General features: G+C 34.9%; 1 protein-coding gene across 4 annotated transcripts in view; it reads left to right on the top strand.

Moving 5' to 3' along the window:
• Window positions 1-13203, top strand: part of RAP1GDS1 (Rap1 GTPase-GDP dissociation stimulator 1) — a 179687-nt gene that overhangs the window by 21507 nt on the left and 144977 nt on the right. For 3 of the 4 annotated variants that reach the window (XM_039254240.1, XM_039254242.1, XM_039254243.1), the window contains exon 1: window positions 7181-7295. In XM_039254240.1, coding sequence (XP_039110171.1) covers window positions 7181-7295 — 115 coding nt within the window. Of the gene's footprint in view, window positions 1-7180; window positions 7296-13203 lie in introns of those variants that run through there. The other variant, XM_039254241.1, reaches the window with a different exon arrangement.

Below are 13203 nucleotides of genomic sequence, written 5' to 3' on the forward strand. Positions count from 1 at the left end.
CCTTGTGTAGATATCATTTTTTTCTGTTTGGCATTTTATTATTTAGAAAAGTTTTGCCTAAAAATTTATAAATTTCAGTGTGCATTATTTCTTTCTTGTTACTTATTAGGTTACTAAGTGAAACTATTTGCTTTGCACCAGTCTTAATGAAATACTTCTTAATATGTTTCTCAAGCTAAAGCAAGTTCCATTTATGTAGGTCTTTTTTGTCAGTCTTTAATCCAGTTCTCTATTATTACAAAGCATTGTAAACAGGGTCTTTACTTTTTTCTCCTTTATGTTTGAGTAATGACAGCTTTATGTTCTGGTGGAGAATCTTGCTCAAGACTGCTTGTAAGTCTGATTGCTTAGCCCCAAACACTTCTCCTTATCTATGTTATGTAGATAGCCTTCAAAAATTCCCATACATTCAGGCAGAATTTTCTCTTATATTATCTGCCCCTTGTCTGGCTTTCCTTCCCTGTCAGGCATATCTTCGAGTCTAGGACAGAGCTTGGAGGTAATGATATCATTTACTCTTGAATGTTAAGTGACAGGAAGCAACACAGTACAACTGGAGTTGCACACAACTCCAGTATTATCCTGGAGGAGTAGATGGTCACAGCTAAAATAGTTAAGTTCAGGATCAGTGTGTTAATCTAAGGGCCTAAATGGAATATAGGGATAAATTAGAGAGTTTCTCTTCTGTTAAGGAGTCAATGAGCTGACCTGTACAGAAGTGAAGTTTGAAAGTACATAGTTTCCATTTTCTGGCATCGTCTGGAACTCATGTGTCGAGAGATTATTCCAGTGGTTCTTCACACAGAAATAGTTTGTAATGACAGATTGCACATTTTCATCAACATGGTTTTGGTATAATTCTTGGGTTTTTTAAAATTCTTTGACAAATGCCATCAAACTTCATTGATTTATCTGCATTGATTTTCTAAGTTGGCTTATAATATTTTGGGTATTGACTACTATTGGTATAGTATTTGAAGTCATTCTGTTTGGGAATTGTTGGGGAAAATAAATCCCCCTCATATTTTTCTTGGTCCTTTCTGGGACAAGGAATTAAGCCTGGATCTCCTTATAAATCCCTATCTAATTAAAAAAAAAGCCCATGTATTAACTTTTTAGCAATTATATTATATGCTAAAGCTGTAATTGATAGCTATAAAACATTAAAATAATTCTTGAATTCTAAGTGAAAAGGTTTTAGGCATTGTGTGAAATAAAATTTTGCAAACTATTTCTTGCTTCTATCCATAATTGCTTAATAGTATAGCTGTGAAGATCATCTGTCAGACTCTTGACCCTCTAATCAAATGTGACAAGTTAGACTAGAGTGTTTCTGGTTTAAACTAAAATAGACTTTAACATCATTTAAGAATGAATGAAAAGTGACTGCTCATGAAGTTTTTATCTGATTTCTGAAATAATTAGAATGAGAAGTACACTTATAGTGAAATGTCATTGTTTTTAGGATAGTTCATCTTAATAAAAATATTAATCATGGCAATTTGTACTGTAATTTATAATAAAAGATGCAAGCACAAGTAACTCAAAAAGTAAGGTAGATTTTCAGGATTTGTGAAGAGAACAGGATTTGTATAGAGAACAGTGTGAGTATCTTAGAAGAATTTCCTGTGCTACAAGGATTTTCTCCTAGTAGTAGAAACAAGCTAAAAGAATTTTATGAACTCAGGACTATAAAAGTAGCAAAATGGAAAAAAAACAAAACAAAATTCAGAAAAGATAGTGTGACCTTGGTTCTAACATTGAAGGGATAGAGAAAGAAGGCCAAGACAAATGTTCAGAGACTAGTGTTTTGAAGTCAGTATAAAGTATTCCAGAAAAGGAAAAAGAGTCTATTGCTGCAAAGATACCAAATCAGAGGACTGAGAAAAATGCACTGGATTTGTCAAGATATCATTTAAGACCTTTGGCTGAGTAATTTTCATAGAACTTAAGGAGGCTTGGTTAGATTGTGGTTTTAAGAGTGATAAAATGGTTAGAAGTAGGAGATGCAGAATTAATGACCAAAGTCAACTTTGCTTAACTCTTTGAAAATGTTATGCTTCCTTTCACAAGGCAGGCTAGACCATCTACTGTCACATAGGAAATAAATTATTCTTTTAATAAAAAATTATTTTATTTTAGTTATTAATACTTCTTAGTAGTAGAACCTACCATGAAAATTATCATTCTTGACTTACTGCCCTCCAGACCCTCAGTGGCCAAAAGCTAACAAATTTTTCATTAGAAGAGTTTCAGCGTGTTAGTGGTAAGGATTCACTGCAAAAAAAAAAAAAGGATTTATTGCTAAGATTTACTGTCATGGTTTGAGGGAGTCCAAAAATAATACCCTCTGTTCCTTATCCAAGTTCAGAATCAGTGGAGACATAAGCAAATGAATTCTCTGATGGAATTCAAAATAACTGCTTTAAAATTGGTGAAGGAAAGGCTTATTTGTATAGTCACAAAGGAACTGCTAATACTTCAGGGCTGAATTAGATATATTGGTTAATCTTGTCACTGGTATATAGATAGATAGCCAAAGGTATGGACGGACAGAGAGTTCTTGCCCTTCTAAAAAATCAGAACCCAGAAGGGGCTGACTTATGCATATCCATTTCTTCTTTCTCAACTTATTAATCATATATATTCTTTCCTGGAGAACAGGGGTGGTGATGGGCAGTTGCCAAGGTAGAAATGACCAGAAATATCAGTGTGGTAGAAATTTTTCCATAAGGAAGCTTAAGGCCAGTGGGAAAGGGATTGCAACCCCAATCATTTTATTCTCCAGTATGATTCTTCTTTTATTTTTTCAATGTTTTCTTTATTTTTGAGGGAGAGAGGGAGAGAGACAGAGTGTGAGCAGGGGAGTGGCAGAAAAAGAGGGAGACAGAATCTAAAGAAACTGGTTCCAGGCTCTGAGCTGTCAGCACAGAGCCTGTAGTGGGACTAGAGCCCACGAACCCTGAGATCATCACCTGAGCTGAAGTCACACACTTAACCCACTGAGCTACCCAGACACCCCTACAACATACTCTTTTAAAATTAAGATATAGTTTGGGGTGCTTGGGTGGCTCAGTAGGTTAAGCGTATGACTCTCGGTTTCAGCTCAGGTCCTGATCTCATGGTTTGTGAGTTCAGGCCCCTCCTCTGGCTCCATGCTGACAGTGCAGAGCCTCCTTCGGATTCTCTCTCTCCCTTTCTCTCTGCCCCTCCCCAACTCGTGCTCTGTCTCTCACAAAAATAAGTAAACATTAAACAAATTTTTTCAATGCACAAAATCATCATAATTTGTAGTAATTCTGTTTGACTACTTTAGTTGTTTCTAGATGAAGAATTTAATGAACTTTCCTGAAATGATCTCACATCATTAATAAGCATGTGATTATTCCTATGGAGAGACTGAATGATTTTTTTATAAATAAGAAATCTTTTAAAAGTGGGATGACCTATGTAGGTTTTGGTTATATATATTTTATAGTCTTAAATTCTTAAATTGACTTCATTGATCTCCTTCTATCTTAAAATATAAGATACTATATTTATACTTCGAAGCATATACAGTACATAGTAGGTGTATAACAAGTCACATTTACCTTCCCTTTGCTATTGGTACACTTTAGCTCTTCAGCGTGTGATACAAAGGATGGTAACTAAACAGCTTTGTACAAATAAGTAATTCATTTCTTTGTTCACTCAGTTAATTTAACAAATATTTGCTGGATAGTTCCTATGTGTCAAGTGATAGGTATAGTGCAATGACTATAATTAACAAGATGCCTAATACAATATAGTAGGGGAGCATATGTTAACAATTAAACAAAAAATATAATTAAAAATCGTCAGGGGCACCTGGGTGGCTCAGTTGGTTAAATGTCCAACTTTGGCTCAGGTCATGATCTCAAGGTCCATGAGTTTGTGCCCCGTGTCGGGCTCTGTGCTGACAGCTCAGAGCCTGGAGCCTGCTTCAGAGTCTGTGTCTCCTTCTATATCCGTCCCTCCCCCACTTGCTCGCTCTCTCTCTCTCTCTCTCTCTCTCACTCTCTCAAAAAAGTAAATAAACATAAAAAATTTAAAAAAAAAATCCTGTAAAGGATGGATGTAGGGATTGAGAATGAACCTGGAGGGTTAAGGAAGAGGACACTTAGATAGACGGGCAGGGAAGGTCTCTAGGGTGGTAACATCCAGACTGAGACTCAAAGAGAAGGGGATGTCTAGGAAGGAGATTTGGGAATGGGATAAAGGGAAGGAAGGAATTAAAAAAGACCCAGATACCTGTATAGGTAGTATGAAATAAGTCTTAACTGCTTTTTATTACTTGTTGACTGATAATTTTGATGAATTGCTATAATTTGACTAACATAAGTCTTATTTTTTTTCTCGGTGTTGGGATAATTACTTTATTACTTTAAATATGAACTTAGATATTATATATTATACTTTATTTCAGGAAAATCACTTTAACATGCACTTAATAAGTTTGAACAAGAATACCTGAGATATAATGCACTACGACTTTCTTTTTAGCTTATAGAAGAGAAGTGATATATACAAATATGCTTTTCTCTTTAGAATAAAAATCAGTTTCTCAAAACTGCTTAGTCCCTGTTAAAGCAAATATTAGTCTTGGATGTGAAGTATAACCTGGGATTTATAATTGTCATCGACTGACAATGTACAAAAGTCTATCAAATGTATACCTTACTTTGAAGTAAGAAAATGTCTGATATTCTAGTAGCAGCACTGCTGGAGGTCCTTGGGATCCCATTAGGGTGTCTATGAAGTCAGTACTATTTGCATAATACCATCAAGACATTATTTGTCTTTTTCACTCTATTGACATTTCCCCTAACAAGAGGACAAAAGCAATTGTGGGTAAAAAATTGTGGGTGCTTGCAAGTATGTGTGAATCCAGGTAGTAGCACCAGACTGTACTAGTAGTAGTCTTTACCATAACATACTTAAAACAAAAAACAAAAAACCCAGTTTCACTTAAGAACACCCGTGATGAAGCAGGAAAAAAATGTTTTAAAAAAGTCTCAGTCTCCTTGACACGTTTTAAAAATATTCTTTGTAATAGAAGGTGCTCATAAAATACTTTTATTGCATTGCAAATCCGATGGCTGTTTTGAAGAGAAGCACTTGTGCAGTTGTTTGAGTTATGAGCTAATCCAGGTATGTTTTTTTCCATGGGAAAACATTTTTTATTTGAAAGAACTGAAAGATAAACTAGTTTTTCATATTTGGCAGATATTTTCTCACAAATGAATGAAATTAATTTTTCCTTTAAGGAAAACAACTGACATTATTTGTTGCTGGTAATAAAATTGAAGCTTGTAAGAGAAAATTAGAATTTTGGAAAACTTGTATACCTTGAGTTTGACATTTCCCCAGTATTTACAAAGTGTTTTTTAATAAGATTAGTGATGATACTAACAAATGTGATATTTTGAAATAGTATAATGAAATGTGTCAATATTTAGAAGATAACCCCATGACCTAATTTTTTAAATGACCAATGCACTGATGATAAATATCTCACCTGCATGAAGGAATCCAATTGCAAGAGATGAGTGTATTTGAATGTGAGAATTGAAAGCATTTATTAATATAGTTTTAGATCTCTCATGGCCCAACCTTTAAAAAACTACTACTTTTCAAGGATTGGTATGGTATCAAAGACTATCCAAGATTATCTGAAAAGGCTACTAAAATACTGTCCTGTTTTTTAACTATGGATGTATGTAAGGCTGAATTTTTTTCATCTACTCAACCCAAGCGACAAATTATAGAAAACTGAATACAGAAGCAGATATGAGAATCCAGTTATCTCCTAGTAAGGCAGATTTATAGAGATTTGTAAAAATGTAGAACAATACTGCTCTTTTCAGTGAGTTTTTTGTTTTTGAAATATATTTTTTATTAAAGTAATGATGTTAACAAGTAATAGTTTAATAATTTTTAGGTTTAAATGAATTATTAAAATAAATCCTTAAAAGTCTCAGTTTTAATTTTTAGTATGTTAAATGTCAGTAGAAATAATTGATGTAAATAAAAGCCCTTTGAGAATCTGAATTTTTAATAGTGTAAAGAGATTTTGACAATCTATAGTGTAACAGAATCCACATATAATTTAGCATAAGAGCATAGCTTTATAATCCAAAATGTACATGTGTTGGCTTCAAGCAGTACTTTAATTTGAAGTGCTTTTCAAATGGCAGTGTTTTAGGTTTTATAGTAGTAGTAGGTTTTATAGTCATCAACTTTGTATTAAGTCACATTTTTAAAAAATGTTTATTTTTGAGAGAGAAAGGCATAGAATGTGAGTGGGGGAGGGGTACAGAGTAAGGGAGACACAGAATCTGAAGCAGGCTTCAGGCTCCGAGCTGTCAGCACAGAGCCTGAAGAAGTGCTCGAACCCACGTACTGGGAGATTATGACCTGAGCTGAAGTCAGACACTTAACTGACTGAGCCACCCAGATGCCCCTAAATCACGTTATTTGAAACTTTTCTAAACCTTCATTTTCATTTTATGTCTTTAAAGTATAGCAGAGGATGGGGTGCCTGGGTGGCTCAGTCGGTTAAGCATGCAACTTTGGCTCAGGTCATGATCTCACAGTTCGTGGGTTCGAGCCCCATGTCGGGCTCTGTGCTGGCAGCTAGCTCAGAGCCTGGAGCCTGCTTCAGATTCTGTGTCTCCCTCTCTCTCTGACCCTCTCCTGCTCCTGCTGTGTGTGTGTGTCTCTCGCTCAGAAATTAAAAAAAAAAAAACATTAAAAAAATTTTTTAATATAGCAAAGGAAGCCAAAAATGAAACAAGATATTATTTGTAAAGCTATGTAAGTTTTTTTGTGGATGTTTAGGTTTTTTTTTTCCCCCCAATTAATCATGGCTCGTTTCCTGAACAAGCTAACTACGGAATAAGAATCCTGAGAAAGATGTTCTGTGACAACCTGTATTATTCCTGAGTATTCCTGGTATCTTAATGGATACAGAATGAATATTTCATATCCAAGTTAAACGGATATATTTGATTTAAAAAATTTGTAATAGTATAGCCGATTGTCATTTTGTAATGTATGCGGGAGTTAATTCACAATAATGAGAGTCTGTTGCCTGTTTTCACTGTCATGAAACATGATAGTCATATGTTAGTGATATTTCTGATTTCTCTTTTTTTCTATGGCAGATAATCTCAGTGATACCTTGAAGAAGTTGAAGATAACAGCTGTTGACAGAACTGAGGATAGTTTAGAAGGATGCTTGGATTGTCTGCTTCAAGCCCTGGCTCAAAATAGTAAGTTTCATTATGTTTCAAATGCCAAACAAAAGGACCAAATCAGCAGTCATTCAGAAATTGGTGTGTAGTTTAGCACATAACTTGCATTCACATAACTTGAATTCTTTTGAATCCTATTCCAGAATACTGGCCTTGTTTTACGTGTTCCCCCCCTGCCACCGCCTCCCCCCGCCCCCAAGGTACTGAAAGCCAGTTTTACAGGCAGAAGAAAGGAGGAATTGATTTGTGGTGTTGACATTAATATGAGCCCCAGAGAGAGACCATTATTTCATTCCTAACAGATAAGCAACATAGTTGTTTTTCTTCTTAACACCCACCTTTGTTCTTTGAAGAAGATTTCATGCATTTGTAGGGAGACTGGGGAGGAGAAGAGGGGAGCTTAAAACACCTAAAGTTTTTTTCTGAGATCTAATGGTCACCTCATTATCATTATTATTATTATTATTATTATTATTATTATTATTATTTTGAGAGAGAGAGTATGTGTGCGTGAGCATGAGGTAGGGGGACAGAGAGAGAGAGGGAGAGAGAATCCCAGACAGGCTTTACACTGTCAGCGCCAAGACTGACACAGGACTCGAACTCATGAAACCGTGAGATTATGGCCTGAGCCGAAATCAAGAGTGGGATGCTCAACAACTCAGCCACCAGGTTACTCATTTTTAATAAAAGTCAACTTTTTAATAATTTTATTTTAAAATAATGTAAAATAATGTTTATGCTTAGATTTAATTGGAAAGAGCCATAAGTAGTCATCCAAAAATCCGTTAAAACTGAAGTAAGAGTTGATTTTTGATGCTGTGGTAAATAATAATGGATAAAAATTATGTAACTCTTCATTGGCTAACACATTGTATGGTTGCATTTGATCCATCATATTTCCATTCATTAATTTTTGTGTTATCACAGGAAATAGATAGGTACAGAATGATTTTTATCTGCTCCCTTAATTCTGCTTTGTTGTGCTATAGCTTGTGCTATACTAGTTTTTAAGTATGCCATTATCTTATTCTGGGACTAATTATGTAGCTGACAAAGAATTCAGGAGAAATTATATAGTGTTAGAGTTTTAATTTCAAGTACTCAGAGATGTTTGTGTTACTTCTTTTTTCTTTTATTTTTTGCTGAGCTGTGGTTAGAAAATCTAAAATAATTGATTGCAATACTCTCCATCAAAAAGCACATTTTAAAAATGTTTTTTATTTTAAAAGAGGAGAGGGTCAGAGAGACAGGGAAAGAGAGAATCTCAAGCAGGCACCACACTGTCAGCACAGAGCAAGACATGGGACTTAAACTCACAAGCCTGAGCTAAAGTCACACGCTCAAGCAACTGAGCCACCCACATGCCCCTCAAAAAGGACATTTAAAGCTAGCTTGGAAAATTCTTCTTTAGTAATTCTCTTTGCTTTTGAGATTGTAACCCTGTCCAGCTATTTAATCTTAGAGATAGCAGAGAAATGGTTTGACACAAGGAGTTCAGGAAGAGCAAGGGTCACCATGGTATAAAGATAAACAACAGAAAAGGAGAGTGTCTAAAGCTGTGCTTTCCATTGTAGTAGATATATGTGGCTATTTAAATTTAATAATTTAATTTAAAAGTAAGTTCCTTAGTCTTTTCTATAGCCATATTTGGCTGCTTTATTGAGGTTTTCACATATAAGCCATTTCCACGATCACAGAAAGTTCTTTTTGAGACCATGGGTCTAGAGGCTAGAAAGAACCATGTGATGATCTACCTGATTTTTATATATGCCTGTATAAGCAGAGTTACATAATCAAGTAATTACGTCTAAATAAATTGACTATCTCAAGTTCATTTTTTGGGAAGAGTTGTTTTATTATACTCTTGTTTTCAGTGCCTGTTTTGTTTTTCTCCTCTCTGTTAGAAAAAGGAATTTTCTAAATGGACCATTTGTTCAGGAACTGAAGGATATGGAGGCAGTATTCTTGGTTATATGTAGAGGGTTGTTCACTCCTGTAATAGAAAAACTGATGACAGAAAAGTGAAGTTGAATTAGAGAAATGAAAACAGGAATCAAAAGTTTATAATGTTTTGAAGAATAGACTTAAGAAGTAATGAAAAGTATATAACTGTTGGATTAAATTACAGATGCATTGCAGACACACTCATTGAACTCACTGATTGAAAATAGCCTTGAAATTGTATATTATAAAGTGTTAAGGCCAAATAGCCACAAGGTGTTAATAAAACAACAAACTCTACCAATTTAACTTTTGACTCCCCAAGAAGGAAGCAAAAGGAATATGTCTTTTTAAGAATCTATAACAAAATTCATATGTCCTCACATCTAAGACTATTGACACTGAAGAATTTGACACAGGAAGACAGAATTCATGCAGGTATTCAGTATTTGACTTAAGACTGTTATCTATCATTGATTGAGTGCTTCTTGTGTACTCAGTACTGGACTTGGGACTATATTTCTTATCTAATTTAATCTTTCCTATAGTCCCATGAAGAGATATTATCATCACCATGTAAAGGAAAAGGAATAGACACGAGAATGTACTTGCCTTGCTCCGGCAGAATTTAGAGTTTGGATTTGAACTCTTAGTTTAGATTTATTTTGAACTACAAAATAAAAAATTACATTCTGAGTCAAGTGTGGCTTTTTGCTGAGTATATAGAATGCGAATGTGTTTCCAAAAGCTACATTTTTAATATTGTGTCTTGAATTTTTGCCTTTTCTTTAAGATAGGTTCAAATTATATTATTAAGTAAGAGAATGATATATATACTTTTTTTGTTTTTGAATTACAGACAGATGGATTATTTTATAGGTATTTTATTGATATATATTTTTTAAAATTAGCTTTTAAACAAGAAAAAGAAAAAAACTGGTAAGATCTTTATTTTCTACAGTTGTTCTTGAAGTGATTGATCCATTGTTACTTTGATCCTCTTTTTTTTTTTTTTTTTTTTTTTTTATTTCTAGGAGAGAGAGAGAGAGACAGTGTGAGCAGGGGAGGGTCAGAGAGAGAGGGAGTCACAGACTGAAACAGGCTCCAGGCTCTGAGCTGGCAGTCAGCACAGAGCCCGNGGCTCCAGGCTCTGAGCTGGCAGTCAGCACAGAGCCCGACGCGGGGCCCGAACCCACGAACCGCGAGATCATGACCTAAGCGAAAGTCGGACGCTTAACCGACTAAGCCACCCAGGCGCCCCACTTTGATCCTCTTAAAGGTAGAATTATAAAACATTTAATTTAAGTGAATTTGTGCTGGCTTTTTTTTCTTCTTCTTCTTGCAGATACCTTCTGGTGTCATAATTCTTTCTTAGTGTAAGGTGTTTTAGCTAAAAATATCCCGCTGTGTACCAGAATTGTACTTGATCAAGAAATAATGATTTCTCCATTCTGTACAAGATGGTACTGTGTGTAATATAAATCTAAACTTAAAATTTTGTTTTTAGTCTACTAACCTGTCATTAGAAAGGGCATATCTGAACGTAAAGAAATTACGCCATTAAAAATTTTTACACTGTAGGAATTTAGTATATTTGAATTGCCCATCAAAAATAATCATACTCTGAAATTAGAATAATTGCTTTGACAAATGACTTCGGAGTGGTTTTCTTGCCTCGATTTTTGTGGTAACATTAAATATGTAATATATACCAGAATCTTAAGAGGCATGAGTTAGAAAATTTTAATACTTACTAGGTTTTATGGAAAGCATTTTAAGTATTTTGTGTAAATCTCTGATCTAAATTAATAATGGAAGCATTTATTCACTCATAAATACTTCAGATTTCAGTTTTCAAATGTTTTTAGGGGCACCTGGGTGGCTTAGTCAGTTGAGTGTCCTACTCTTGATTTCAGCTCAAGTCATGATCTCATGGTTTCGTGAGTTTGAGTCCAGTGTCTGGCTCTGCACTGACATTGTGGAGCCTGCTTCTCTCTCCCCCTTTCTCTTTCTGCTCCTCCCCTGCTTGCATGTGCATGTACTCTTTCAAAATAAATAAACTTTAAAAAAATTAAAACATAGAATGTTTTTAGCAAGTATTTGAAGGCCACCCACTATGAAATCAGATTCTGTTTACTCTTACCTCTTTTGATTCAGAGCATAGAGGATTCTCTGTAAATGCTTATTGTAGTATGCTTACTCTATTTCATGCTTATTTGAAAATTTAAAACAGTAGGTCACATTTTCATCCCTAAACATTAGGACAGGAATTGTCCTTCTAGAGTATGACATCTAAATTACCTACAAACTACTAGCATAAATCGAAGGTCCAAAAACAAAAAAATTAACAGTCCATTCATAGTAAAACACTGTATTCTATTGTAAGAGCGTGGGGACCCTGTTCCGTTGCTTAGGGAACAACAAAACAGTGGCAGCATGATCACCAACACAGCTTTAAATTCTTGTCCTAAAGGATTAGGCTGTTTTCCTTTGTCTCATTGCCTTCTGTACCTTTGTTCTCTTAACTTTGTTTAGTTAATTGCCTGACTTCATACAAGAGTCACATAAGTGTTTATTTTCTATAGAACAATCCCATGAGAGAACACCAGTTTACTTATCTTTAAAGAAAAATGTATTTAGTATATAGTTCCACATTCCTAACCTTATATCATACTTCTCTACTTGTTGAATTCTTAGGTTATTTCTTAGCCCTTGTTCTTATCCTTTCTAGGCTATAATCCTAAACATACCAGATTATGTATACAAACTGCTACTGTAGATTACCCTGAATCTTCTCTAACAGAGCTTGCTGTTGTCACATTTGCTTTTAGTCTGTTTTATACCTTTAATATTTCTTTTTGTTTTTAGTTTTTTTTAATTTATTTTTGAGAGAGCGCACAAGTGGTGCAGAGAGAGGGACAGAGGGTCTGAAGTGGGCTCTGTGTGAACAGTAGGGAACCCGATGTGGGGCTTGAACTCATAAACCGTGAGATCATGGCGTGAGCCTAAGACAGATGCTTAACCGACTGAGCCATCCACTTGGCCCTTAATATTTCTGAATTGGCTTACTTTTGGAAAACAAAATTATTTCCTAAGTAAGGGACTTTAAAACTTTTTATCAGATGTTTTTCAATAGCATGTTAAATCTGAAATCACTGAACATGAAAGATTACTGCTGTTTTAGTAGAAACAAAAATTATTTTGCTTTTTCATAGTAATACCTAGATTTCACTTTTTTTAATGTACAACAGAAGCATACGATGTACCACAGAAGCAGTATATTTCTCTTGCAAGCTGAATTCATTATGTTGTTCGACTTGTTTACATATTTTTTTTTTATGTGATTCTTTTAGGTATTGTGTCCAAAATCCATTAGGGCTTATTAGTGGTGCTAATCATAAATTATCAAAGTTCGGTTTTTACTGAATAAAGATAGCATTTGTAGAATGGAGGAGACTAAAGTAGAGAAAATGTTCACCTAAGACATTGACAATTCTTGATGAATTGAGACTCCTGGATTTCCATCAAATAGTGGGAGCTACCTAAATCAGAATTTTCCACATATTCTCTAAAAACCCATACAAATCAACAAAGAGATGAAGTAAAGATATGAATTTAGTGCCATAGTGTTATCTGAAGATTTCCTGTTTCTGGTGATGTTCTCTGGTCCTTTGTAGTCTTTACTGCTTTCCACTCAAAGAGTCCCCCTTAGAATTTTTTGCATGGCTGGTTTAGTGGCCACAAACTCCTTTAGTTTTTGTTTGTCTGGGAGAATCTTTGTCTCTCCTCCTTTTCTGAATGACGGCCTCACTGGATAAAGGATTCTTGGCTGCATATTTTTCCTATTCAGCACATTGATTATTTCCTGCCACTCCCTTCTGGCCTTCCGGGTTTCAGTGGACAGATTTGCTACTACCCTTATGTGTCTGCCCTTGTAGGTTAAGGTCCTTTGTCCCTAGCTGCTGTCAGAATTTCTCTTTAT

This window comes from Hyaena hyaena, unplaced genomic scaffold, assembly GCF_003009895.1.
Source record: "Hyaena hyaena isolate Hyena2069 unplaced genomic scaffold, ASM300989v1 scaffold_480, whole genome shotgun sequence".
In the NCBI taxonomy this organism is placed as follows: domain Eukaryota; kingdom Metazoa; phylum Chordata; class Mammalia; order Carnivora; family Hyaenidae; genus Hyaena; species Hyaena hyaena.